Below are 27,064 nucleotides of genomic sequence, written 5' to 3' on the forward strand. Positions count from 1 at the left end.
GTCTTGATTAGTTAATGTATTTAAGAAAGTCGTTCCAATGTCCAGACCTAATGTAATGTCAAATAAAAAGATAGATTTAAAATATAACATTATAGGGATAGGCCTATTCATAATTAACGTACTTTAAACTGTACGTTCTATTTTTAGCATTTTAATTAAGTATCGTAATACATTATATGTGTAAGCTCTCAGATACTTGTTAACTTTGTCCCACTCAATTCGATTCATTAATTCAGAAAAAAAGGCGACAATTCAAGAGCCATAAATGATATAGTTACATGTTTATATATACAAGCAGTCTAGATTACGAAGAACGAAGTGTAATAAGAATTTTTGTGGAAAACACACAATAACAGCAAAGGCACGCTAAAGTCGCCATCCAAAGCTTTATGTTGAAATCGCCCGCCGTGACTGTATTTTGTAATTAACAATAAATGGTGTCGGCGTGTCCCCTCTGGGTAGATTACAGGTCTGTATGAATACTCCTTATCGGCTCTTCACTTCGATTGGCTGGGGCTGATAATGATCACAGGTTTAATGAGTCTTTGACTTTGAAAGTGTTTGTTGAACGCAAAGGGTCGTGTTTGCACGTTATATTAGTGAGTATTTGTTATTTTTATTAATGAAAAAATTACACTGGATACGGTTGACCTAGAATACGGAAGTGAATCAAGGTATTTGCAAAGCTTTTCGTAATAATAATTTCAGTAATCCATCTTCAATGGTGAATAAACAAAACTCTAGTTTTCGTCCGATTTTACGAGCGTAGCATAGGATTTTAAATTAAGTAATATTTAGAGTACCCTTGAACGAGTGTATCTTCCGATACCGGTCGAGGGGGCGGAGCCCCCGAGACTGGTATCGGAAGATGCACGAGTTCAAAGGTTACTCTAAATATTTTGTATCATTGCGTATTCAAATTATTGCATCAGTTTTAATAATAAAACTGTGATCTAACATGAAATTGGCGCGGCTAAAATTTGACCAATCGGACCTCAATCAGGAAAGCACGAGAACAAAATCAGTTTGCAGACAGTTAATTATGGAGGACGGCATGGATTTTTTGCTGTACCAATGTGCGGAATCTGTAGAAAATCAGATATTTATGGAATATTCGTTTGATTCTTTAACTCTTTCCCAAATAAGTGAATTACCGGAAATGAAGAATGAACTCGACGTGGACGTTAACTTTGATATAGGAGATGTTTTACAAATGTTGGAGACTGCTGAAAACGCCCAAAATTCCACCACTTCTGAAGTCGACGATAAAAAGAAAAATGAACGATTTGGTCAGGTTCAGATGATGAAATTCAACGTTTAATTGACTCGCAAACCAATTCAAATACGCACAAGAATACCAAGTGGGCGATTGAGACATTTAACAAGTGGCGTATCGCGTGGGTCAATGTACCACTGTTGACCGAGATGACGAGTGAAACTCTTAATTACTGGATGCAGCGATTTGTTTTGGAGGTTAGAAAACATACCCACCGCTCTACTACATTGTGGGTGGTTTATTACGTTACATGAGGGATGAATACATTCACAATATGAACTTTTTAGACGAAAAGGATCACAGATATGCTGTATTTCAGCGGGTTTTAGACGTGCGAATGAAAGAACTGCTGTCAAAGGGATTAGGAACAAAAGTTCGTCAGGCGGATCCAATTTTAGCAGAAGTCGAAGAAAAAATTTGGAGCCTAAAAGTATTTGGTATGCATTCTTCTAAAGCGTTGCAATACAGAGTGTTTTTTTTATAACTGTAAACTTTTTGGGCTACGTGCGTATGATGAACACAAATCACTGGAATGCGATCAGTTTGATTTAGGCTGAGATGACAGAGGAAAATACATTCATTTTCATTGACGATCATCAAAAACTTATAAAGGAGGCCTAAGGCATATTTAGTTGTAAAACAAAGATATCAAACACTACTGCCTCAATGGTGAGTTAAACTTTGTAAATATTAATAAAGTATAAAATGTATATTTTTATAATGTGCATTTTTCCATGAGATATTCCTTAAGGTTACCCGTTATTAGGATTATGGAAATACAGTAGGTATATTAATTTTTTTGTATTTGTAAATACAGTATTTAACGTCACCATCGAATTCTAATTTTGTATTTCCAGCGGAGAGATGTCTGGCTGACTTTTACCTGGCATATATTGACGCCCTCGGACACAGGGGTGCATTTTACCGACGATGGCAAGTGGTATCAAGTACAGCGAGCAGGTTCTTGGGATAAACAAAATCGAGGGTCTGATGAAAGAGATAACCGGTAACGATGGACTTGTCGGGAGTTTTACAAATCATTCCGGTAAAAGGACCTGTGCTACCCAGCTGTATCAAGCGGGCTTCGACGAGCAAGATATCATGAGTAGAACCGGTCATAGGTCCGAATCGGCTGTTAGGAAGTACAAGCGTACAAATTCCGTTCTTCAAGAAAGTGTATCGAAAGTTTTGAATCCTCCCAAGAAGACAAAATGTGACATCTCATTAACGCCCGACATGGATCTAGATGTATCGCCAATATCAGGAAAACATTCCGACAACGACGAGAAAAGGGACGCCTCGAAGTCAGTCTTTAACAATTGTGTTTTTAGCTTTACGGCATAAAACAAATGTGTGTGGATTCTTAAAACTATACACTTTTGGATCCTAATTTTGCACTCAGTTCAATATCATGCTTTAAAAAGTTTGTGTGTTTTGATATATGCAAGGAAACATTATTTTTTTCATTATTTTGTCAATAAATCTTTTTTTGCTTGTTTCACTTTATTTATAATCTGATAATGGTTTATCTGGATACACCACAGCTGTTAGAGCACAGCTAAACCATGGTGTATCAGAAATAAAAACACAAAGGACATCAAAGCAAAAGTATCGCAGCCATGATACAAACAATAAACAGCGGTAGTTTTATTTCAGACTGAATGGGAACGTACGTGTGATGTTTAAAACTGTGTCCGCTCTTACTCGACAAGAGACAACAGTGAAAGTCTTACTATGTTATATATAACAAAGTACAGTTAGCATTGTTTTAGTGGGACTGAGGAAACTTTATCTGACCCAGTGGAGAATATTATCCATGATGTGGAGCTACAAGCATCTATCAGCGGCGACCTTAGGCTATATCACAATCCTAACCATTTCCTTGACGTGCCATGGGTTCGGACTGACCATTCTCCACACCAACGATGTACACGCGAGAGTTCAGGAGATGAACAATTTTGGTGGACAGTGCTCCGTCGGTGGGGGCTGTTTTGGGGGAGCAGCTAGGATGAGGACAAAGATTGAGGCCCTCCGAGGGTTGCATCAAAACACGCTGCTACTGGACGCCGGGGGCCAATTTCATGGGACCCTTTGGTTCACTCACTACGGGGGCAGGGTCACGTACACGATGATGAATCTATTGGGATACGATGTCATGGTAATATTTGCATATATACATTTCATCTCCATTTTTTGTGTTCTTTAGAGTACTTTGGGTTATGGGTTCTATTCTCAAAATTTGCACTGAACATATCTTATTGAAACGAATGAAAATGATTGGACACAAGTTCTGAAAACTTAGGTGCTGCCTTACATGCATTGCATATTGGATTACCGGTAACTGTCATACATAAACATGTTTTATTTTTTCTGATTGAATGATACTTTAGCGTTTATTCCTTTTCTATGATCACTTGACGTAAAAAAAAAATCCCATACATTTTACCACCGAACATAAATTTATGCAAAATGTTTATTTAGTGATTTATGGAGAAGATATTTGTGCATGAAATGTCATTCCGCACTTCGATTTGGAAGCCTCTGGATAACATTTGTTGCACAAATTAGAGCATCTGGCTTTTGTAAAATATGAAATAACACATTTTACAGACATTGATCATATTAAATAAGCTTTGGTCAATAATTCCGAAAAAAAAACACGGGAATTTGATATAAACGTTTTGAAATTATAGCAATTAACTCAAATATGAACAGAAAGCCAGGACAAAGAATCGGCTCTCGAACAACTCAAAACACTCGACTGTATTTTACAAATTGAATCCTGTACCACGGGTATTTAAAGTAATGACATTTTTTCATTTTGTAACATCGCGATCGATGTGACATGTTTGCCTTGTATGGTCAAAATCATTCATGTCTAGAAATACGACACTAAAATATTCTCAAAAGCAACTTTTAATCAATTTTAGGGCATTGCTATCTGGAGCAATACAAACCTACACTCCTCTGTCTATGTATTTATTCATCCAGTCCTCTGCAATTGACAGGATAGACATAAGTATATATATATATTATATATATATATATATATATATATATATATATATATATATATATATATATATATATATATATATATATATATACATGAAGATACATAAAGATACATGTAAAGACGATTCACATCCTACTTCTTACATTAGTGTTACGACAATCGTATTACATTGATGTTAATTACGACAACCGTATTACATTGATGTTATGGCAACCATATAACATATATACTCAGTATCTAGACCCGACAATAAAATAATGCACAAAATCATTACATGCAGTTGTAACCATATTATAAACGTCAAAATTATCAACGGTCGGGGTTGTCTCACCCCCCCCCCTCCCCCCATCCCATCCCATTGGAAAATTTAAAGTTTTAAAGGATATCGTCGTCAACCCGTGTTTTCTACTTTTTATGACAGTACGCCGCATCAAGGCGATTTTAACCCATAATAAAACAGTTTATATCGCCAAGATTTGTTGTCTTTCTTTGTGAGGCATTGGGTGCGGCCTGGATCTACTGACCCACAGGTCCCGGGTTACAATGCTGCAAGAACTTTCGTTTTCAAAAATAGCGGCAAAATTTAAAAAATACATTTTACCCCAAAACCCCGAGCAAAAATTCCTGGATCCTAAATTGAACAGATTACATTTATAAATTATGCAGGATTATAATTAGTAGGATAATTCTAGCATTTCTTTTCGTTTATTAATCATATCTTGATAATGGATTATTTATCAAATCTTGATATTGGATAAAGCAACCAACTGTTCGTCCCAACTACCAACTACATGCAAACAAAATAACGTTTCTAATTAATCTAGTTCTTTAAAATGATTATCTTTGGCCATAACTAAATGGTTGGATACTTTGGCCATAACTAAATGGTTGGATACTTTGGCCATAACTAAATGGTTGGATACTTTGGCCATAACTAAATGGTTGGATACTTTGGCCATAACTAAATGGTTGGATACTTTGGCCATAACTAAATGGTTGGATACTTTGGCCGTAACTAAATGGTTGGATACTTTGGCCATAACTAAATGGTTGGATACTTTGGCCATAACTAAATGGTTGGATACTTTGGCCATAACTAAATGGTTGGATACTTTGGCCATAACTAAATGGTTGGATACTTTGGCCATAACTAAAGTCACAGATACTTTAACCAACAAAAATGAATGGATACGTTAGCTTTAACAAAATATACGGATACATGTAACTAAATGTACGGATATTTCGGCCATTAAAATTTGTACGGATACCTTCCTGCGAATCTAGCAAATTTAAAAACCTGGGATAATCAAAATGACATATCTTAAAATTTATGGATTAATGTTCCCCCACCTCTCTCTCTCTCTCTCTCTCTCTCTCTCTCTCTCTCTCTCTCTCTCTCTCTCTCTCTCTCTCTCTCTCTCCTGTATAGAGATTGTTCTGTTTCACCAAGTCATTATCCTCTTTATTACGTTACTTCACCTTTGAAAAATGTTGATAAAACTCATTCGATACAGTTCATGAGTCGATCAGCTCCATCGGCCCATTACTCCAATCACGTCAGGAAATAAACGACACCGTGTATTGTGGAGTATCAAGTAATTCCGTGATTTTGTGGAAACGCTTCAGTAAACTTTATAAAAACAATTTCTTAAAGTACTCGAGTCTCTTCAGAACTAAAGTACATGTACATCATTATTTCATACAAAAAAAAAAGAAAACGACAAATTGATTCTTATGCACATGTCTAATCAAATATTGAAGAAAAGTATTTATTAAAAGCATATTAAAAACTCAACAGCTAGTGCCCTACTTGCAACCTATTTTTTTTCACTAGAAATACTGAAAAGTATGGATAGTCTAGAGCGCGTGTTTGTATCTGAAATCATGTTTCGAAAGCAATATTTTGACGATCCACGATGAAACAAAAAGTTACTATTATAGCAGTTTACCCGCTTTGATGTAGTTATTTCGTGGTAATACGAATAGCTTCCTCTTTTGTAAGCCAGTTCTAAGAAATATCCTAAATAATTTCTCTTATTTGTATTTTTGCTATAAAAACTGAGGATGACTTGTATATGAAATATTTAAAATATATGTATTAATATGCGATGTTCTTACATGTATCAGAATGAACTGCAATGCACGAACAAATAAATGTATAAGCAGTAAGTAGATTGTATCATTGCTGCGATAGTTTTGCTTTGATGACCTTTGTGTTTTTATTTCTGATACACCATGGTTTAGCCGTGCTCTAACAGCTGTGGTGTATCCAGATAAACCATTATCAGATTATAAATAAAGTGAAACAAGCAAAAAAAGATTTATTGACAAAAATATGAAAAAATGGTTTGTTTCCTTGCATATATCAAAAACACAAACTTTTTTAAGCATGATATTGAACTGAGTGCAAAATTAGGATCCAAAAGTGCATAGTTTTAAGAATTCACACACATTTGTTTTATGCCGTAAAACTAAAAACACAATTGTTAAAGACTGACTTCGAGGCGTCACTTTTCTCGTCGTTGTCGGAATGTTTTCCCGATTTTGGCAATACATCTAGATCCATGTCGGGCGTTAATGCGATCTCACATTTCGTCTTCTTGGGAGGATCCAAAACTTTCGATGAACGGAATTTGTACGCTTGTACTTCCTAACAGCCGATTCGGACCTATGACCGGTTCTACTCATGATATCTTGCTCGTCGAAGCCCGCTTGATACAGCTGGGTAGCACAGGTCCTTTTACCGGTATGATTTGTAAAATTCCGGACAAGTCCAGCGTTTCCGGTTATCATCAGACCCTTGATTTTGTTTATCCCAAGAACCTGCTCGCTGTACTTGATACCACTTGCCATCGTCGGTAAAATGCACCCCTGTGTCCGAGGGCGTCAATATATGCCAGGTAAAAGTCAGCCAGACATCTCTCCGCTGGAAATACAAAATTAGAATTCGAAGGTGTTGTTAAATACTGTATTTACAAATACAAAAAAATTAATATAGCTACTGTATTTCCATAGTCCTAATAACGGGTAACCTTAAGTAATATCTCATGGAAAAATGCACATTATAAAAATATACATTTTATACTTTATTAATATTTACAAAGTTTAACTCACCATTGAGGCAGTAGTGTTTGATATCTTTGTTTTACAACTGAATATGCCTTAGGCCTCCTTTATAAGTTTTTGATGATCGTCCATGAAAATGAATGTATTTCCCTCTGTCATCACAGCCTAAATCAAACTGATCGCATTCCAGTGATTTGTGTTCATCATACGCACGTAGCCCAAAACGTTTACAGTTATAAAAAAAACACTCTGTATTGCAACGCTTTAGAAGAATGCATACCAAATACCTTTTGGCTCCAAATTTTTTCTTCGTCTTCTGCTAAAATTGGATCCGCCTGACGAACTTTTGTTCCTAATCCCTTTGACAGCAGTTCTTTCATTCGCACGTCTAAAACCCGCTGAAATACAGCAAATCTGTGATCCTTTTCGTCTAAAAAGTTCATATTGTGAATGTATTCATCCCTCATGTAACGTAATAAACCACACACAATGTAGTAGAGCGGTGGGTATTCCGATCCGTCTTGTTTTCTAACCTCCAAAACAAATCGCTGCATCCAGTAATTAAGAGTTTCACTCGTCATCTCGGTCAACAGTGGTACATTGACCCGCGCGATACGCCACTTGTTAAATGTCTTAATCGCCCACTTGGTATTCTTGCGCGAATTTGAATTGGTTTGCGAGTCAATTAAACGTTGAATTTCATCATCTGAAACCTGACCAAATCGTTCATTTTTCTTTTTATCGTCAACTTCAGAAGTGGTGGAATTTTGGGCGTTTTCAGCAGTCTCCAACATTTGTAAAACATCTCCTATATCAAAGTTAACGTCCATGTCGAGTTCATTCTACATTTCCGGTAATTCACTTATTTGGGAAAGAGTTAAAGAATCAAACGAATATTCCATAAACATCTGATTTTCTACAGATTCCGCACATTGGGACAGCAAAAAATCCATGCCGTCCTCCATAATTAACTGTCTGCAAACTGATTTTGTTCTCGTGCTTTCCTGATTGAGGTCCGATTGGTCAAATTTTAGCCGCGCCAATTTCATGTAAGATCACAGTTTTATTATTAAAACTGATGCAATAATTTGAATACGCAATGATACAAAACATTTAGAGTAACCTTTGAACTCGTGCATCTTCCGATACCAGTCTCGGGGGCTCCGCCCCCTCGACCGGTATCGGAAGATACACTCGTTCAAGGGTACTCTAAATATTACATAGTCCCCTGTAATCCCGTTCATAATATACAGTTATATATTGGATACGAGGGGAAAAATAACATGAAAAATACAAATTTTGCTCAAAGCTGAGGGACGAGGGCAACATTTCTGTCTAAAGGTCCAACAAAACTATTGTTTGCCTCACGTATTCTGAACATAACAATCCGACATAATTCCATAGGCAGCCAGTAACAACCCAATAAGTAAATAACTACGAATTTTTATGATAGTATGTGTACATATTCATCTACGTATACAACATTATATATTTATGTTTTCCCCCCTTCTATATAGGCCTTAGGAAACCACGAGTTTGACAACAACATTGAGGGACTCCTGCCATTCCTTCAGAACGTAAACTTCACCATTCTCAGTTCAAACATAAATCTGGATTCGGACCCCAGAATCAAACCGTATGTCAAGAAGAGTTACGTCACAGAAGTGGACGGGGAAAAGATCGGGGTCATAGGTTACACTACAAAGGACACGCCCATGATATCTCAGCCAGGTGAGTAGCACTAAAAAGGGGTGGGTGGTGTTTTTTTCTATTTATTTTAAAAACATATTTATATTGTCTTTCGCCGCCCAAGGGTTGAATTGAATTGAACATATTTTATTGATTAAATCAAATGGATAGGACACAAGTTCTAAAACTTAGATAGTCCTCTCCTAATAATTAAATTTTATAAATATTGCCAGTAATAACATTAGATATGAATACACATAAATATACATGAATAAACAATCTACTACATATATAAAATCACCTTATAAATTCAGACATTTTTTGAAAAACGACGACATTTACTCAAAAAAATTTGTACCGTCTTGAAAATTTCAGTGTTTTGTGTATTTGTCAAAGAATCATCCCCCCATAACAGTAAATGTGCATCTATAATGTGTACATAACGTAATGTCAATAGCTTATTAATTAGAGAATTCGAACTCTTGTATACTTTTTACAGACAAAAAACAAATGGTATGCATCTTCTATTAAGCCACACGAACAGTTTGGGCTGGCTATTAAGTTACAGCGGAATAAATCAGAATTTAAAATACAGTTGTGTCTCAAACGTGTATGAGTTATGTTTAAAAATCTTTTTCCAAATGAAAGATGTTTCTGGGGCTTTACCATATCATTGTATAAACATTTTTTAAATATTTTAATAGAGGTTGCCTCCCTTGTATTAAGACTTAGGGCATTCCATCTTCTGACAGTATTAGGAATAAATGATTTATTAAATAGTTCTAATCTAAATTTTGGAACAGAATAATCAAGAGAGTTTCTAGTTGTGTACCTTGAAACACTGCCTCTTGTATATGATTCAATGTTTTGTATGTAAGTAGGTACTAAGTTATTGTGCATTTTGTACATAGTTATTAATTTAGCTCTATTTCTTCTGTGTTCCAAAGGTTCCCAACCTGTTTCAAAATAAATTGAGTTTCTTGAAGCAAAACTTGTGAGCCCAGTTACTATTCTTGCCGCATTTAATTGAACCTTTTCCAATTTTTCTATGTCCATCTGTGTGCAACCAGCCCATACTTCGGCAGCATATTCCAATTGTGGTCTAATAAAAGATATATACATTTGTGATAGAATATCCCTTGAAACAGAAAATCTTAGCTTTTTAAGTAACCCCAGTTTTTTGTAAGCTTTTTAAACAATGTTATCAATATGTTCTGACCAACTTAAATTTGAGGATAACTGTATATCAAGATGTTTGTGTTCAGTAACATACTCCAATTGACAATCTAAAAAAAAAATTAGGAAAATGATGTACATTTTTCAAATGGAAAAATACAGCTTCGGTTTTCTGTGGATTGAATTTCAACAACCATTTTTTTTACCATTCATCTAATATTCTGAGGTCATGATTAAGATTTTGTTCGATAAGATTAATATTATCTGAACAGTGTTGTAAAGAGTTGTCATCAGCATATAATCCACATAGAGATATCATATTTTCAGCTACATCATTTACATACAATAAAAATAATAATGGCCCAAGTACTGAGCCCCGAGGAACACCAGCTTTAACATGGCCTACGGAAGAAAAACTATTTCTATACATAACTTTTTGTGTTCTGTTGCTTAAATTACTCTCAAACCAATCCAGCAGTTTCCACTAATTCCATACATATTTAATTTGTAAATTAGACCTTTGTGCCATACTCGATCAAACGCTTTTGAAAGATCGCAAAACACCATACAACAAAATTTGCCTTCATCAATACTTTTAACAATCGCGTGGTATATTTCTAATAGTTGATACATTGTAGAATGACCTGGTAAAAAAAACCTGCTTGATATTTGTAAAAGAGATTCTGCGAATGTAAATGATTGTATACATGTTTGAAAATAATTCTTTCAAAAATTTTGCTTATACAAGACAAAAGAGAAACTGGCCTATAGTTTGAAGTGATAGAAGGGTCATCCTTCTTAAATAATGGAAGAACATGTGCTATAATTTCCAACATTCTGGAAAAATTTTGAGTGATAATGATTTGTTAAATAATATGCAAAGTGGTTTTGAGATGGTATCTTTACATGATTTTAACATTTTGTGACTGATGCAATCAGGACCAACTGCCTTATTAACTGGAATGATAGATATGATATCTGTAATCTCATGCTCTTGTATTCTTATTTCTGAAAAAGAGTTATTAAATCTACACCCCCCTATAGTTGGAAGGTCATGGTTGCTGTCATCTAAGAAAGTAATAGATGTAAAGTAATTGTTAAGTAATTCAATCTTATCAGTGCCTGAAAATGCATAACCCTCCTTACCATTGTCCATGGTATACCTTATAGGTGGGATGTCGCGTGTTAGTTTAGTGTGGAAACAATCTTTCAATAATTTTCAGAATAATTTTTGATTGTTTAAGCTAGCATCCTTAAGATGAGAGTCTATATTGTCATAGTAGTTTGCAATTGCATGTTTTTTCATGTTATTAACCTTGTTCCTTATTCGCCGAAAAATAACCCAATCAGATTCTCTTCTTGTTTTTTGTGCCTTTGTTCTTAGCCTATTACAAACTCGCAAGGTTTTTCTAAGAAGAGAATCCATCCATGGTTTATCATTCGGCCTTATAGTTACAGTTTTAGCTCACCTGAGCCAAAGGCTCAAGTGAGCTTTTCTGATCACAATTTGTCCGTTGTCTGTCGTACATGTAGTTGTCGTTGTCGTCGTCGTCGTAAACTTTTCACATTTTCATCTTCTTCTCAAGAACCACTGGGCAGATTTTAACCAAATTTGGCACAAAGCACCACTAGGTGAAGGGGATTCAAGTTTGTTCAAATGAAGGGCCACTCCCTTTTTAAAGGGGAGATAATTGAGAATTATTGAAAATTTGTTGGTATTTTTCAAAAATCTTCTTCTCAAAAACTATTAGGCCGGTAAAGCGTAAACTTGTGTTGAGGCATCATCAGGTAGTGTAGATTCAAGTTTGTTCAAATCATGGTCCCTGGGTGTAGGGTGGGGCCACAATTGGGGGATCAAGTTTTACATAGGAATATATAGAGAAAATCTTTAAAAATCTTCTTCTCAAAAACTATCAGGCCAGAAAGATTCAAATTAAAATGGGAGCATCCTCATGTAGTGTAGATTCAAGTTTGTTCAAATCATGGTCCCCGGGGGTAGGGTGGGGCCACAATTGGGGGATCAAGTTTTACATAGGAATATATAGAGAAAATCTTTAACATCTTCTTCTCAAAAACTATCAGGCCAGAAAGATTCAAATTAAAATGGGAGCATCCTCATGTAGTGTAGATTCAAGTTTGTTATAATCATGGTCCCCGGGGGTAGGGTGGGGCCACAATTTGGGGATCAAGCTTTACATAGGAATATATAGAGAAAATCTTTAAAAATCTTCTTCTCAAAAACTATCAGGCCAGAAAGATTCAAATTAAAATGGGAGCATCCTCATGTAGTGTAGATTCAAGTTTGTTCGAATCATGGTCCCCGGGGGTAGGGTGGGGCCACAATTGGGGGATCAAGTTTTACATAGGAATATATAGAGAAAATCTTTAAAAATCTTCTTCTCAAAAACTATTTGGCCAGAAAAGCTCAATTAAAATGGAAGCATCCTCATGAAGTGTAGATATAAGTTTGTTCAAATCATGGTCCCCGGGGGTAGGGTGGGGCCACAATTGGGGGTTCAAGTTTTACATAGGAATATATAGAGAACATCTTTAAAAATCTTCTTATCAAAAACTATTAAGCCAGGAAAGCTCAACTTTGAGTGGAGGCATCATCAGGTAGTGTTGATTCAAGTTTGTTCAAATCATTGTCCCCGGGGGTAGGGTGGGGCCACAATTGGGGGATCAAGTTTTACATAGGAATATATAGAGAAAATCTTTAAAAATCTTCTTCTCAAAAACTATCAGGCCAGAAAAGCTCAAATTTGAGTGGAAGCATCCTCAGGAAGTGTTGATTCAAGTTTGTTCAAATCATGGTCCCCGGGGGTAGGGTGAGGCCACAATTGGGGGATCAAGTTTTACAATCTTTAAAAATATTCTGGGAAAGTTTTCGGTCCAAAACTCAGTACTTAGTGTGAAAGCACAGGTTATGAGATTAAAGGTAGATTTAAGTTTGATGAAACCATGATTCCCTAGAGAATAGTGGGGCCACGAAATGGGGAGGGGGGTGGGGGTTTATAGGAATAGAGAAAAATCTTCTTACAGGTACAACAACAAAAGGGGCTTGGTATTTACCAAAAAATAAGAGGTGAATAAAAATTGGCAGATTTTCAAATTTTTTTTAGCAAGATCTACTGTACTCAGTTGTCAAGATATTTTGATACTGTAATGCTAATTTGATCAGAATTAGGGCAATTGTTGCTCAGGTGAGCGATGTGGCCCCTGGGCCTCTTGTTTCAGGTATGCATTGATGAATAAAAGAAAGGAGTTTGTTAGTAAAATTTGTTGTGGCCTTATCTATGTTTTCTGTGTCATCAATGATTCTACACCATTCACATTCAAGTATGAGTTTGTTTAAAAGTTCCATATCTGCATGCTTGTAATCCCAAATTTTGCGTTTATATGCAATGTTTGTATTTGTTTTCTGATGAATATAGATATAAGTTGCCCGGTGATCACTAAGAACATTACATACACTTAAAGTACCAGAATCATGTACCCATATATTTTCACTAATTATAATTTTGCTAATTAAATATTAATAATTTAAAAACAAGAAAAGGAGAACATTCATACTTCCCGACATTTTAAACCAATGAAATCCAATTGATGAACTTACAATCAAGATCATATAAACTGCATGTAGTTTGAAATGGATCAATAAAATGCTCTATTTGAGAGAATATGTCATGAGGGTTGGCGAAGATAGACCCATTGTTTTCAGTTTCAAAACCACAGGATGAAATCAAGTGATATCGGAAATCAATACACAATTAAATATTATATTTATATTATTATACATAATAAATTTGAAAGTTGATTAATTGTATTTTTCTTCTGACAGGAAGCCTGAAATTTGAGGACGAAGTGACGTCAATACGCTCTGAGGTCACGAACTTACAAGGTCAAGGGGTCAACACGATCATTGCTCTGGGTCACGCGGGATTTGCCTTGGACACCAAAATAGCAACGGAGGTGGAAGGGGTAGATGTTGTGATCGGGGGTCGCACCAAAACCTTCCTTTACACAGGTAAAAATTCCAGGTGTTTGCGTGTGATGGGAGGGGAGGTATCAAAACATTATTTTCTAATGAATCAAGGATACACGGATTGCCCAGATTGAAAACATAAACAATTACAGTGTACAAATGACGTTGCTTGCAATGCCCCCCCCCCCCCAAAAAAAAAAAACCAAAAAAAAAAAACCAAAAAAAAAAACCAAAAAAAAAACCCACACACACAATATAGAATACTAGTATATGGATATATAAAAAAGGATCTCGTCTAAACAATACCTTGATTATTCAATGATTTTATACCCGAAAAGCACAACATTGTCCAGAGTGTAAACATAATCAATTACAGTGATTTGAACATTGTTGCTTGCAATGCCCCGCCCCCCCCCCCCAAAAAAAAACCCACACAGTATATAATAGGCATGAATATTATCTGTGACCTATGTTTATAATGCGGCGCAATAGCATGCAAACGGACGTGTCGAACAACTACGAGCCAAACACTTGAAATCAGCAAACACATGTTTCAACACAGCAAACCTGTCCATGTCTACATATGGCTCAACGAAAGAGGAGACAGTTTACTTACTCGATAGATGCTTATCACCAATCAAAAACAAGGGACCCGGTCTATTAGTAAAACTATAACTGATATTAATGTGTCTGTGTAGGAAAAAAATCCTTTTTTTTGGATTTAAAAATTGTTTTTTGATAACCTACTTTTGAGCAGTACTGTACTTTAAATATGAATCATCTTGTGCATTATAGGACATTGTTCGATGTTCGAAAAAACGGAATTTTATATAATTACATGTATGGCCATGCACGAAGACAGACGTGATTTTCAAAAGAGTGACGATATGCAATAATAGTAAGGGCAGGCAAATATACAATATATGTACAACCCACTAGTGTGATCTTTGTCAGCCTGCAATGACATTACATGAATTAATTTTCATACGTTGTTTTTATTTAACTACTTATTATCGATTATCACCAAATGGTTAAAGGGGCTTAATAGTCGCTACCATTTATAGGCCATATTTACCTCCAGTTAACGAAGAGCTCTGCATATAAAATTTAGGGAAAATGATCAAATTGGAAATCTAAACTATTAGGATTTTTTTTTACTAAATAGTAGTATGAGGCCCCAAATATAATTATTTAAGTTTTAGGCAGATCTGACGGGTAATTTGTTCACCGTCCATCCTCCTTAACGACGTTTTTCAAATGTTTGTTGTCAATCTTTGCAGGCACAGCGCCCTCTGTAGAGAAGCCCATTGGTGATTATCCTCACGTGGTCAACAAAGCCAATGGCGAGAGAACGCTGGTAGTTCAAGACTACACATTCGGAAAGTATCTGGGCGTTTTACACGTTCAGTTTGACAACACGGGGAAAGTTGTTTCCTACGGTGGAAATCCAATCCTACTTAACAACAGTATTGCAGAAGGTACAAAATCTCACCAAATGTTAACTGCATTAAAAAAAAAGTGAATTCTCTTCTTATGGTTTAGAATATATAAAATAAGTCTTACAAATGACTACAGTATGAAATAAGAATAACATGCAAAGCTAAAACTAAGCTAGATAAAATAAGTTTTGGGTCAATTTTTTCAGACACAATACAAATGGAATCCGATACTAATTAAGTCCTTATTATTTAATAAATGAATGTTACTTTGCAAAACTCATTGGTAAAACATTCATGTGGGTAAATGTGTGTAAAAAATCTGTTTAGAGCTGTATTCTAACAATGGTTATTTTTACAGATCCAACCGTTAAACAAGTGGTAGATACAATGTTTTTGGAGATAGAAAATTCCACCAAAGAAGTTATTGGTAGAACGTTAGTCAAGATGGAGGGATCCAGATCAGTGTGCAGGCTGAGGGAATGTAACATGGGTATAACTATACAACGCTTTGCATAATTATCATTGTTTGAAAAGGAAAATAAGGCAAACAAGTTTTATGCCTATATTTTCACAAAGTAGTTTTAAAGAATTCTTGTCCTCGGTTAAAGCACGCAATCGATTTTAATTGATCAAGACATGAAGTACTAGCCCTATATTAATTATGCTTTGGTCAACGGACAAAGAGTTACGGTACTAGAGTACACTTGACTGTCTACAAGTGTTTGTGCTTTGGTATGGTGTCCGGATAGGGCCATTTGCGTTAGCGCGACATTCCGTTCAGATAAACGAGACATCGCGCTAACACACAACACGCCGTCGCGCTAAAGCAACTTTGCACAACACGCCTTCGCGCTAACATACAACACGCCGTCGCGCTTAGCCCCTCCCCCTCTTTTTTTGCTAAGTTATACCTAACCATTAGGAACATAGCAGAATAGAGGGTTTTTCGCAGGAATTGTTCCGTAATATACGTTTAAAAGATTTAAAAGTTGGAGTAAAAAGCATAACCCCCCCCCCCAACCCCCAACCCCCACAGATTAGGATTTTCATGATTTTGGGAATAAGGTTTTTTTCTCTCAGTATTTCTGACGACCCCCCCCCCCCCCACACTTTCAATTTGCTTCCGACGCCAGTGTGACATGTTATATACCTGTAATTTTACATTTTAAAATTTCTTTGCTTTGGTAATATACAGAGCGCCTAATATGAATTTGTGACATGTACATGTTATAAATATATCATTGCTGAATTAATTAATTATATCAAATATTTAAAGTAAATTTATCAATTGGTAGATTTATTAATAATTTATATGCACTCTAGCATATCCTTATACAGTGACATACTAGTAACTATATTTTTATTTATATGTATTGATAATATCGGTAATTGAAAATAATAATTTTTATTTCAAAGTACATCTATACTACTATATTAAAATAATAGACTCGAAATTTTGAGCTTTAATACCGATAAATCGGAATAGTACTGTCTTTTGTTTTAAACATTTTAAACATCATTGGTACTTGAAGATTACCAATTTGTTTTTATTGTTTCTCAATCAAGCTTCGTTAATTAATAATCAACGAAAATTCCTCAAAATATTCCGGAAATCATCAGAATTTTTTTGATTTTACAATCTTGCGCATGCGCATTATATTCACGCTAAATCACGGGAGCTCTTTATTTTATATTTCCACAATCTCACATTTGCATGGATAAACTTGGAAACGATAAAACAAATGCGTGTTAATTTTCATTGGGAATTTTTTTCTGTTCATCAAAGAAAATACGGGAGATAACTCAAACACAGTGCATTTACTATTAAAAAAATCCCGAGAGTTTCGAATGTCAACAAAGTGTGTAAAAACGTTGTTGAAATATGTTGAATTCTGCAATTATAGAATTTAATCTTTTTGAAGAAAGGTATTTACAGCTTCAAAATGGTTTGTTGTGAACAATTTGACTGTTATTTTCAATGCAACTTTATTAATTTTCTCCAAAATCGTTTTGGAGCGATTTTGCAATTTTCTGCTACATTACGGGTATATGGGGACATTTTAACTGTGGCGAAGGCCTTTCCCGAAGCACAGTTAGATTATTCCAACTCAGCAGAGTGTAGTGAAATTAATAGCATTATGTCAACAATATACGGTGTTTCGATGTATCTACTTTGTAAATGCCCGATATCATATGCAATGTCAACACGTGCACGCACGGGTCAAAGTCTAGTTTAATTTATTTTTCATCCATGCTTGCATGCAGGCCTACAAATTTCAGCATGCGCAGTCTAATATTTCCGGAAACAACTTCCTACTAGACTGTGAAACTTGCAAAGTTGCGTTAGCGCGACGGCGTGTTGTGCAAAGTTGTGTTAGCGCGACGGCGGGTTGTGTGTTAGCGCGATAGTGTGTTGTGTGTTAACGCAATGGCATGTTGTGCAAAGTTGTGTTAGCGCGACGGCGTGTTGTGTTTTTGCGCGACGGCGTGTTGTGTTTTTGCGCGACGGCGTGTTGTGCAAAGTTGCGTTAGCGCGACGGCGTGTTGTGTGTTAGCGCGATGTCTCGTTTATCTGATGGCCCTATCCGGACACCATACTTTGGGCTGGAAGAACCATTAACAAGTTACATGTTCTCATCCATCAATCATCTGATGATTTCAGGGAATCTGGTGGCGGATTCTTATGTGTACATCAACTTGAAGAATGCCGACACCATTAACGCCACTCGCGTGTTCATCGCCATTGTCAACTCAGGCTCCATCCGGGCATCATTTGAAAGAGGCAAGACTTTATCAAGAATTAACATAATTTATGACTATTAAAGTACTAGACTAGGTATATTACACACTGCATGTACATGAATAATTATATCTAATGATCAACCTTAAATGTCTCATGCAATGTTGTACCACACCCAACTTTAACATGGATCGAATTATGATTGTTACTTTTTGGTCTAGAAAGTTCTTTAGAAGATACAAATATTTTCTGTTTTTATTAAATTGAAAAAAAACATTTATACTGGCCTTGCTAATGGGAACAGATAGTTAAGCGTACCTACTGTACGTAGTAAGTTGCATCTTAATGGTTTTTTTTTATATATTGCATCCCTCACGTTTTGACAGGAACCGTAACTCTGGGTGACGCTATCACTGTTCAGCCGTACAGAAACACCATGGACACGATCCACCTGAAGGGAAAGTACTTACGCCAAGCTCTGGAACTTAGTGTGACGTCATACGACACAGGACGCCCAGATGGCGCGTTTTTACAGGTGTCAGGTAAGATCAATCGCAGCCTCTTGGACCTTTCCGGCAGAACTTGAAATTTAGTTCTACGTTTTTCGGAAAGGTCCGAAAAGTTACGTTTTTTAAATTAACTTTTGAAACGCAAAAAGAAAAAAATCTTAATAACTGTATTAATTTAGAAAACTCGACTGATGAAGACCGATAATATGGTCGAAATATTTTCAAAAAAGTGTTTGACGGTGATTTTTGTTACCAATTAAGAATCGAGACTTTTTATTTAAAAAATATGTTTAATTATTAATAACGAGCGCAGCGAGAGGCGGGCGAAGCCCGCCTCGCGAAGCGAGGATTAATGGTAACACATATATGTAAGAAAATCAGTGAAAAATGAAAGTTGAATCACGGGTACTAAGGCAAAAAAAAAATTCTTCCAGCCCTGGGCGCCGCCATATTGGCAGCCATTTTGTTTTTAAAAAGTTAATTCGATCATTGATTGACTGGAACTTATCGATGTTTATTGCCTGTAAACTCAATTAAATAAGTTCCAGTGTTTCAACAGAAGGTAATTTGAATTAAAAGAAATAAAAGAGGACATCAGATAAGTTTCAATGGTACTTCAATCAAGAAACACGACTGGTTCTATGTATGTCTTATCAAAGTATCAGATGCAAAATAAAAACATTAACTTCCAGGAACTGATCTTTTAGATACTAGATAAAATATTCAGTTTTTACAGCGGCATTTAAAGCGAGCGCAGCGAAGCAAGCTCTACCGACAAGGCGTGTGTGAATAGAAAATTCGGACTAGTCGCACATTCATTCAACGGATTTTTTGGCGTCAGTAAATGACGGGCCAGTAATGCATTGTTTTAATCGTCCTAGTAGTTCTCTGTATTCATGGCAATTTTTATCACTTCACACTCACGAGAATCAACAATTAAGACAATAAAAACAATAACAATGTATACGACATACAGTCGGTGCTACCTCTAAAGTTCACCTCAGTACACTCTCAATCAAAAACAATTGAGTGACGTCACAAAGGTTTACACATTGATCCGATAGATTTTTTTCGGCGTCAGTAAATTTTGACATACAATTCATAGTACCAATGGGTTCCAACCTCACGTTCTCACGAGAATCAAAGTAATTAAAACTTTTAAGAAGCATATAAGATGTGTAATTTTAAGAACATCATGCTTTTAAAGTAAATAAAACAGTATACTTCGCGTACTTTTATTTCTCAGGGGAGTTTTGAAGAGTCAGGCGACACTTAACCAACGTCAGCTTTGACGTCACAATAAGCGCTGATAAGGGGAAATTACTCTAATTGAAGTTATTGTAAATCTGCTGAAATGACCAAAATCCTCTAAAAATATTGCAAAGGCTAAGCTAAAGAACATCTGAAGATTAGAGACATTTCTTCAGATACAGGAAACAGTTGTAAATTGCACTCATTTGGATGAATGCTCACATATATTTTATTCACTATATTTACGGTAATTTCCTGGAACGTACACGTACAATGTAACATCGCCCTTTTTTAAAAGGGGGTGGGTGGGTGGATGGCAGCCTCATTTAAAAAATCTTTGCATGCAGGCATAAAGAAAAAAAAATCATGAAAACTCTAATACTTCTGACATTTATTACATGCGTAAGCGTAAATCTAAAAAAAAATTAAATATTATTTTTTTTTTTTAAGTGGAGGGGGCAAAGACATGATAAGTCGATTTTCTATGTGTCAATTGAAAAAAAAAATGAAATATTATTTGTTTAACATGGGGCCGGGGGGGGGGGGGGCTCTATGATGAGTCCAGTTTTATATGTAGGTTTAGGAAAAAATGTCTACTGCAAAAAAAAAAAGGGGGGGGTGAACTTACGTTACAATCACTTTATAAGAGGAGATACAGTGATACAGTGCAATGAATATTTATATATTAAAATCTTTATTATTTAACAACATTGTATCTGAGATTAAACTACTGTTCTACTTATAAATAAATAAATTATAACAAATCTTATAAACTATGAATAATGAAAATTTACTGAAAAATAGGTTTGTTTTATTTTTTTGCATTCAAAATTGTTAATTTTATTTTTATTGATTTATTATAATTGATTGTTTAATTACATGCTGTGCTCGCCCCAACGGTTGCACCGTAAAACATATTATGAATTAAATTGATAAACAATGAAAGAAGAAATAAAAAAATGTTCGGCATAACGTAACTCTCTTCGGCTATTTCCGAAGACAAAACTTGAACGTTTTACGTATGAGACATGACGTCATAATGTAGACTGAGCACGCGACGTTTAGTGCGTTTCAAATACATTTTGTTCTACAAAAATCAAACTGCACTGTGTTAAAAATCTGCGCTCCGTCCAACGGTCACACCGTTTACATATTAGTTAATATGTTTCAACTTCTCCATTTTTCATTTAACAGGAATAAGAGTGAAATATAATCTAAAAAATCCAGAGGGACAACGAATTGTAGATGTGAAAGTCGTTTGCTCTGAATGCGAAGTCCCGGAATATTTACCATTAGACAATGACAAATTCTACGACATTGTAATGTCAAATTACCTACTGAATGGTGGGGATGGCTATACAATGATTCGAGATAACGCTGTACAAAAGCATGTTGTTGGTGAGTATGTTTCACGCAGGACATGAATGTAGCGATATTCACAGGTGCTTGAGGACAGGACCGACCCCCCCCCCTTTTGTATCCCCCACCGCAAGTATCTAGACCCCGGGGTCTTTACTCATTTTTTCACTAAATTATCCTTGTTTGACATATTTATAATTCTGATGTATACATTCATTGCACAAACTTACTTTTAAAACAAACATTTTGAAAAAAAAGCATATCCTATCTACATGCACATGTATATATAGTATAGAGGCGGTATGGTTATTTTTTCAAAATGTTATCATTATAATTTGTAACATTTGTCCATTTCTGTAAATAGTCAACTCTTAAGAATAAAACCCACCTCGACGAATTAGATTAAAAATTAATATTTTTACAATTGACATCAATTTTCAGAACGCATTGTAACCAATTATATTACTTTTTTAAAAAGGTATTCTGGACACAGACGTGTTCGCCGAGTACATAAAGGCGACGTCACCCCTCATCACTGGTGTGGATGGAAGAATAGAAATGGTGGACAGCAACACTACAAGTACATAGGCAATTTCGCCACATATGATTCTCATATGTATTGCCTTTCATATGAGAATCATATGATAATCATATGTGTATCATATGCATATCGAATCATATGAGTATCATATGTGGCAGATCATATGAGAATCATATGAACACTCATATGTGGATCATATGAAGCATTATACATATGATTCCCATATGAAAATCCCTTCATATGATGATCATATGTATGACACAAGTGTAATCATATGAGAATCATATGAAAGAAATCTGTAAATAATTTCATAATATTTTTAGTGTTTATAAAAATAGTTTTTATTTGCATATTTTTAATATAATCAAATTTGAACAACATTATTTAATGTTTACAAATCCTGTACTGTAACGTTGTATAAGCCGTGTTTAGGTTTAATGTACAATAATGACACAACTACATGTATGCATGTATAGTACATGCAGACATGCGTGTTAAAAGAATTAGCTTTAAAATATATGTTTACGTAATACACATTTATCATTTTTGAAACGAATAAGTAACCATAAGAAAAAAATTAATTCATCCAAAAAAAAAATAAAAATAATAAAAAATAGAATCTTATTCCGGGAATGGAACCAGAATCGGTTTAAAATTTGTTTTGTCATATACGTCACATTTTACGTCACCAGAAGCAGGAGATGGGATGAGAGCAATTTTTAAAGTAGGTAAGATTATCATTATCATATCATAAATCATTAACTTAAAGTTTATTTTGCACAACAGATTTATTCAATCTGATCGTCATAAATTTCCTATTCACTCACCGTACCGATAATTATATATGTATGTGAGAATATCGGTACACACGTTGGGCCATAGGCGTAATATTGCATATTGTAGCACAAACATTATCAATTAAGAGGATCAATCTGATGTGCAATTCATATCTTTGATAGATATATGTTACATTTATCACTTTATTTGTTAAACTTCGTTAAATAAACAAACATCAAAAGTGAAAGTAGAGAAAAAAAGATCAACTTCCTAAGGGAAAATTCGGGTAAAAATGACGCAGAGCTTCAGAAATGAAAATTTTAATTCATGTCGTCGCTTCAACTGCCTGAACCTTCTCTGAAATACTGTAATTGATACAATAATCAAATGTTAAATAACGAAATGTCAAATTGAATTTGAATTTTCCCGTTTAGCTACAAACAATTATAGAATTGTTTGTGTTTAACACTTTATGTTTGTTTTAAAAGAAAACAAAGCAGAGAAAATCAGCAGTAACAAAGCCCAATTAAAGACGCACACAACACAGCAGGCGATTGTTATGGACAGGGAAAAAAAAGCAAAACTCACAGGATAACGATTAAATGATAATGTGTAGGATGAAATGATTGATCAACAGAAATCATCCTAACTCATGCAGATATTGTATAGTCAGGTAAATATTCTGCTATGTAAATATGATATGTATTGCAAGTAAATTTATTGATTGATATTTTCCTTTATGAATTTATACATCTTATTTATAACTTGCATTTCTGACCAATGCAAAATGCAAAACATTCACAGTGTCAGTAAAAATATTCAGTATAATATATAAAATTGACCACAATTTTACTATTTTTTGTTATGAAAATGGTCACTCAGTTACTCTTTAAGATATACTTATTGTTGGGATTATTGAAAAGTTTATTTGTTTAGAGTTTTTGATTGCTGAGTGCTCACCAGAAAGCATGTTTCAACTGAGTAAAACTGCACACAAAGACATATTAAACAAAATTTGGGTTTCAAAGGATTTCAAAGGTAGCATATTTGTCAACTTTATGATAACTGTAAATTGTATTACAAGTTCATAACATTTCATTCATGGTAATTTAAAGCACTACTTGTATTTTAAAGAACCAGTAACATTATATTATTTTTAACGTAAATATTTTGAGATGTTTTGAAAATATCATGTGTGTTTATTATTTAAATTTACTTTTAATTTAAGAATAGTTATGTACCACTATGTTCAGTAATTTTTCAATTATTTATTTTAGTAAATTGTTGAAAAAGGATCATGTGCACTACAATCTTAAGCTTAAAAGTGACTTGATTATTCTGAGGGATTCATTGGTCCAGACTTTTGATTAAGGTAAATATTATATGGCTGCTATCAAAAAAAATGTTTTTTTCATTCAGTTCCAAATAAATTCAAGAGTTATTGAGAGATTCAAGATCATGAGCATATGCAAAGGTCATTAAAAATAAACTAATGAAGTCTACTATCTTTCAGGTGAATTGCTTTATTCTCATTTATAATAAGTTGATTTAAAGATGTATGGAATATTGTACATTATAAATTACACTTAGTCTATAGTTTTTAAAATATTTTTTCATCATTTTGAAGGGACCATATATTCTAAAGAAAATTTAGTCTGCAACCAAGGAGATACTGAAGAATTATAAAGAGATACTTATTCTAAGAAGATTCTGGCCATTATTCCATTTCATGACCATGGACAGCAAGCAGATAAACAAGAGAACATGACTAAAAACATGAAATTCTCCAGTTCAGCTCAGAGATTTTTAAACAAGCGCTGGACATTGCTTTTACTCAATTTTCAGCTTTGTTATATACACTTTAATGATTTCTGGTATATTTACTCATGATATGACCTCATTGGTATACATGACAGTACTTATACATTTATGAAATCAAATGTCCAATAATTTGTATTCTTAAGTAGAATATATGTATCGACAAATGCTAAAAACTTGTTTTTCTATATTCTTTGAATAATTCAATTATGTGCACTGTGTAAAATAAGCTATTTCTTTGCTGGAAAACAAGACATTTAAGGGATAAATCTGTAGAATAATATGCTTGTGCCTACAAACTTTAGAAATATATTGATAAATTTTATCTAAAGCAGAAATACCTTATTTTCTGTGTGCACAAGTGTATATTTTCCTTTTGATAAATATGAAAAAACCCACATATGTATTTTTTATATGGTTTACATATGATGCCCCTTTCATATGATTCTCATATGAAAATAACTTCCAACTTCTAAGTTTCATATGTTAATCATATGAAAAGGCTATCACATGTAAATCATTTGTGAATCATATGTGGATCATATGTGGATCATATGATCTGTTACATATGATTCACATATGATGCCCTTTTTTATGATCTCATTTGAAACAAATCATATGATCCACATATGATTCACATATGTGAATCATATGTGGCGAAGTTGCCTATATATTCTGATTAAATTCGAACGGGCAAGTCATGTCATAATGTCAAGTTTTAATTGGAGCTTACTAAAATCAGACACACAAAAATGAAATCGGTGTAAAAGTGGCCCAATTTTTTTATTTTATATTAACTGAATACGTCTATAAAGTAATGCATTTATTATTCAATATTTATTTCTTGAGTCAATTATTTTTATTGGCCAAATAAAATAAAGGTAATAGTTCTCGTCACTCCTGTTACCAAAATGAAAATGTAAAAATAACAGTTATTCCCCCTTTCCTGGAACTCTTCTAATGACCCTCAATATCACATCATTTCCTGTTGTCACAAGTTGAGAAGCGCCTTGATTTTAAAGGGATGAAGAAAACAGACAAAAAGATGGGTAAGTTTGTCTCATTGGAGCTGTATGATATACGTATATGTCCTATATGTTACCTTCTTTATATTCAAACTATTGTTTACTTTCTTTATCTGACTTAACAAAGATATGAATTAGGACTTACATAAAAGATTTCAATCTAATGCTGTCACCAGAAGAGTCTATTATATTAGATCAGGTGTGTTTATATCAAATATGTCCATCCTGTTACTGTCACTCATGTTACCAGTAGGGGCACGTAAAGTAACTGGAAGGAAAATAGACACTTTAATATGAAAACGCTTTTTTATATCCAACAAAATATAAATTCAACCCAGTAGAAGTTTTAAAGTTTAAATTGTTAATTATAAGTGCATGTAAATTTTGTTGTAATATGCTGGAATTCGAACCATTTTCTATGAAATGTACTTTTGGTAACAGTGTGGACAAAGAATGTAACAGAGTGGACAAACTACTCAGCAAACGCGATAGCAATGAATCTTTTAGAATTTTAAAATATGTTTTTATATTTATAATGATAGTTTTGAAAACTTCTTTCAACAAGGTAAATATCCTTCAAATATTTATACATTGATTGACATTTTAAAACTATTAAATATATTTTGGTAACAGAATGGACATATACGATAAAATATCTCAGAAATTAAAAACAGTCTCTCTCTCTCTCTCTCTCTCTCTCTCTCTCTCTCTCTCAGGAGGAAATTCATTTGAATTTATTTTTACAGACTATATCTCGATATGCCTTTATCGGCGGCTGAAAAGCAAAGACGTTGCAGGGAGAGGAGAGACAATGATCTACTGCGGCGTGCAGAATATTTACAGAAAGAACAAAGAAAAAACAGAGCCGATTTAGCAAGTGGAAAAAAAAACTTATAGCCCAACTGACAGATCGAGAAAAACGTCACCATAAATGTGATATTTTGCCTAAACTGATCTTTGCAATTATGCTGTACAGAAATGCAGCACCGTTTAATCCAGTACTGTTACTGTAATGTCCACTCTGTTATTTTGTTTCCGAAATTGTTTTGAATGTCTTCAAATTTATTGAATAATTAGCCAAAATAAATATATATGATGTTTTAATTGAGAAATCAGTTGTTCATTTTTGTAATAGTTTCTTATTTTTATCTATTTGGCTTGATTATTGATAAAATTGTCTGTCCTGTTACTAACATGTCCGTACTGTTATGCTCTACTGCTTTTTTGTCAAATTTTGTTGTATTAAATGAAAAATTACCAAGTTTTAAGAATTTACTTTTCAGATTGTTCGACGTACTATTTGTTTTTAAAACACTTTGTCTTCAAAAAGAAGACTTCTATCACTTATTTTGTCTTGATTCGTAGTGTGATTGTCCATCCTGTTACATTTTTGTCCT

At 34.4% G+C, this 27,064-nt stretch overlaps 1 protein-coding gene across 6 annotated transcripts; it reads left to right on the top strand.

Moving 5' to 3' along the window:
• Positions 1-378: 378 nt before the first annotated feature.
• On the top strand, positions 379-25,257 carry LOC136269780 (snake venom 5'-nucleotidase-like). 6 transcript variants are annotated; one of them, XM_066071304.1, is made up of 14 exons: positions 476-674; positions 2,933-3,434; positions 8,876-9,089; positions 14,065-14,250; positions 15,489-15,686; positions 16,006-16,137; positions 18,310-18,429; positions 18,774-18,929; positions 21,342-21,545; positions 21,985-23,191; positions 23,313-23,497; positions 23,761-23,862; positions 24,102-24,196; positions 24,452-25,257. In XM_066071304.1, the coding sequence occupies exons 2-10, from the start codon at positions 3,093-3,095 to the stop codon at positions 22,092-22,094; spliced, it is 1,662 nt and encodes a 553-aa protein (XP_065927376.1). In that variant the 5' UTR covers positions 476-674; positions 2,933-3,092; the 3' UTR covers positions 22,095-23,191; positions 23,313-23,497; positions 23,761-23,862; positions 24,102-24,196; positions 24,452-25,257. The 6 variants fall into 6 exon arrangements, with proteins under 6 accessions (XP_065927377.1, XP_065927375.1, XP_065927376.1 ...); XM_066071306.1 differs by having other exon boundaries at positions 21,985-22,775; positions 24,452-25,244; XM_066071307.1 differs by having other exon boundaries at positions 21,985-22,771; positions 24,452-25,244.
• The last annotated feature ends 1,807 nt before the right edge of the window (positions 25,258-27,064 follow it).

This window comes from Magallana gigas, chromosome 9 (genome assembly GCF_963853765.1).
Source record: "Magallana gigas chromosome 9, xbMagGiga1.1, whole genome shotgun sequence".
Lineage (NCBI taxonomy): Eukaryota > Metazoa > Mollusca > Bivalvia > Ostreida > Ostreidae > Magallana > Magallana gigas.

Bases quoted from the DNA above. Each gene is read 5' to 3' on its own strand.
- LOC136269780 (XM_066071305.1), top strand. From the start codon at position 3,093: ATGATGTGGAGCTACAAGCATCTATCAGCGGCGACCTTAGGCTATATC. The intron at 14,251-15,488 runs GTAAAAATTCCA...CAATCTTTGCAG, and splicing joins CAAAACCTTCCTTTACACAG to GCACAGCGCCCTCTGTAGAG. The intron at 16,138-18,309 runs GTATAACTATAC...TGATGATTTCAG, and splicing joins GCTGAGGGAATGTAACATGG to GGAATCTGGTGGCGGATTCT.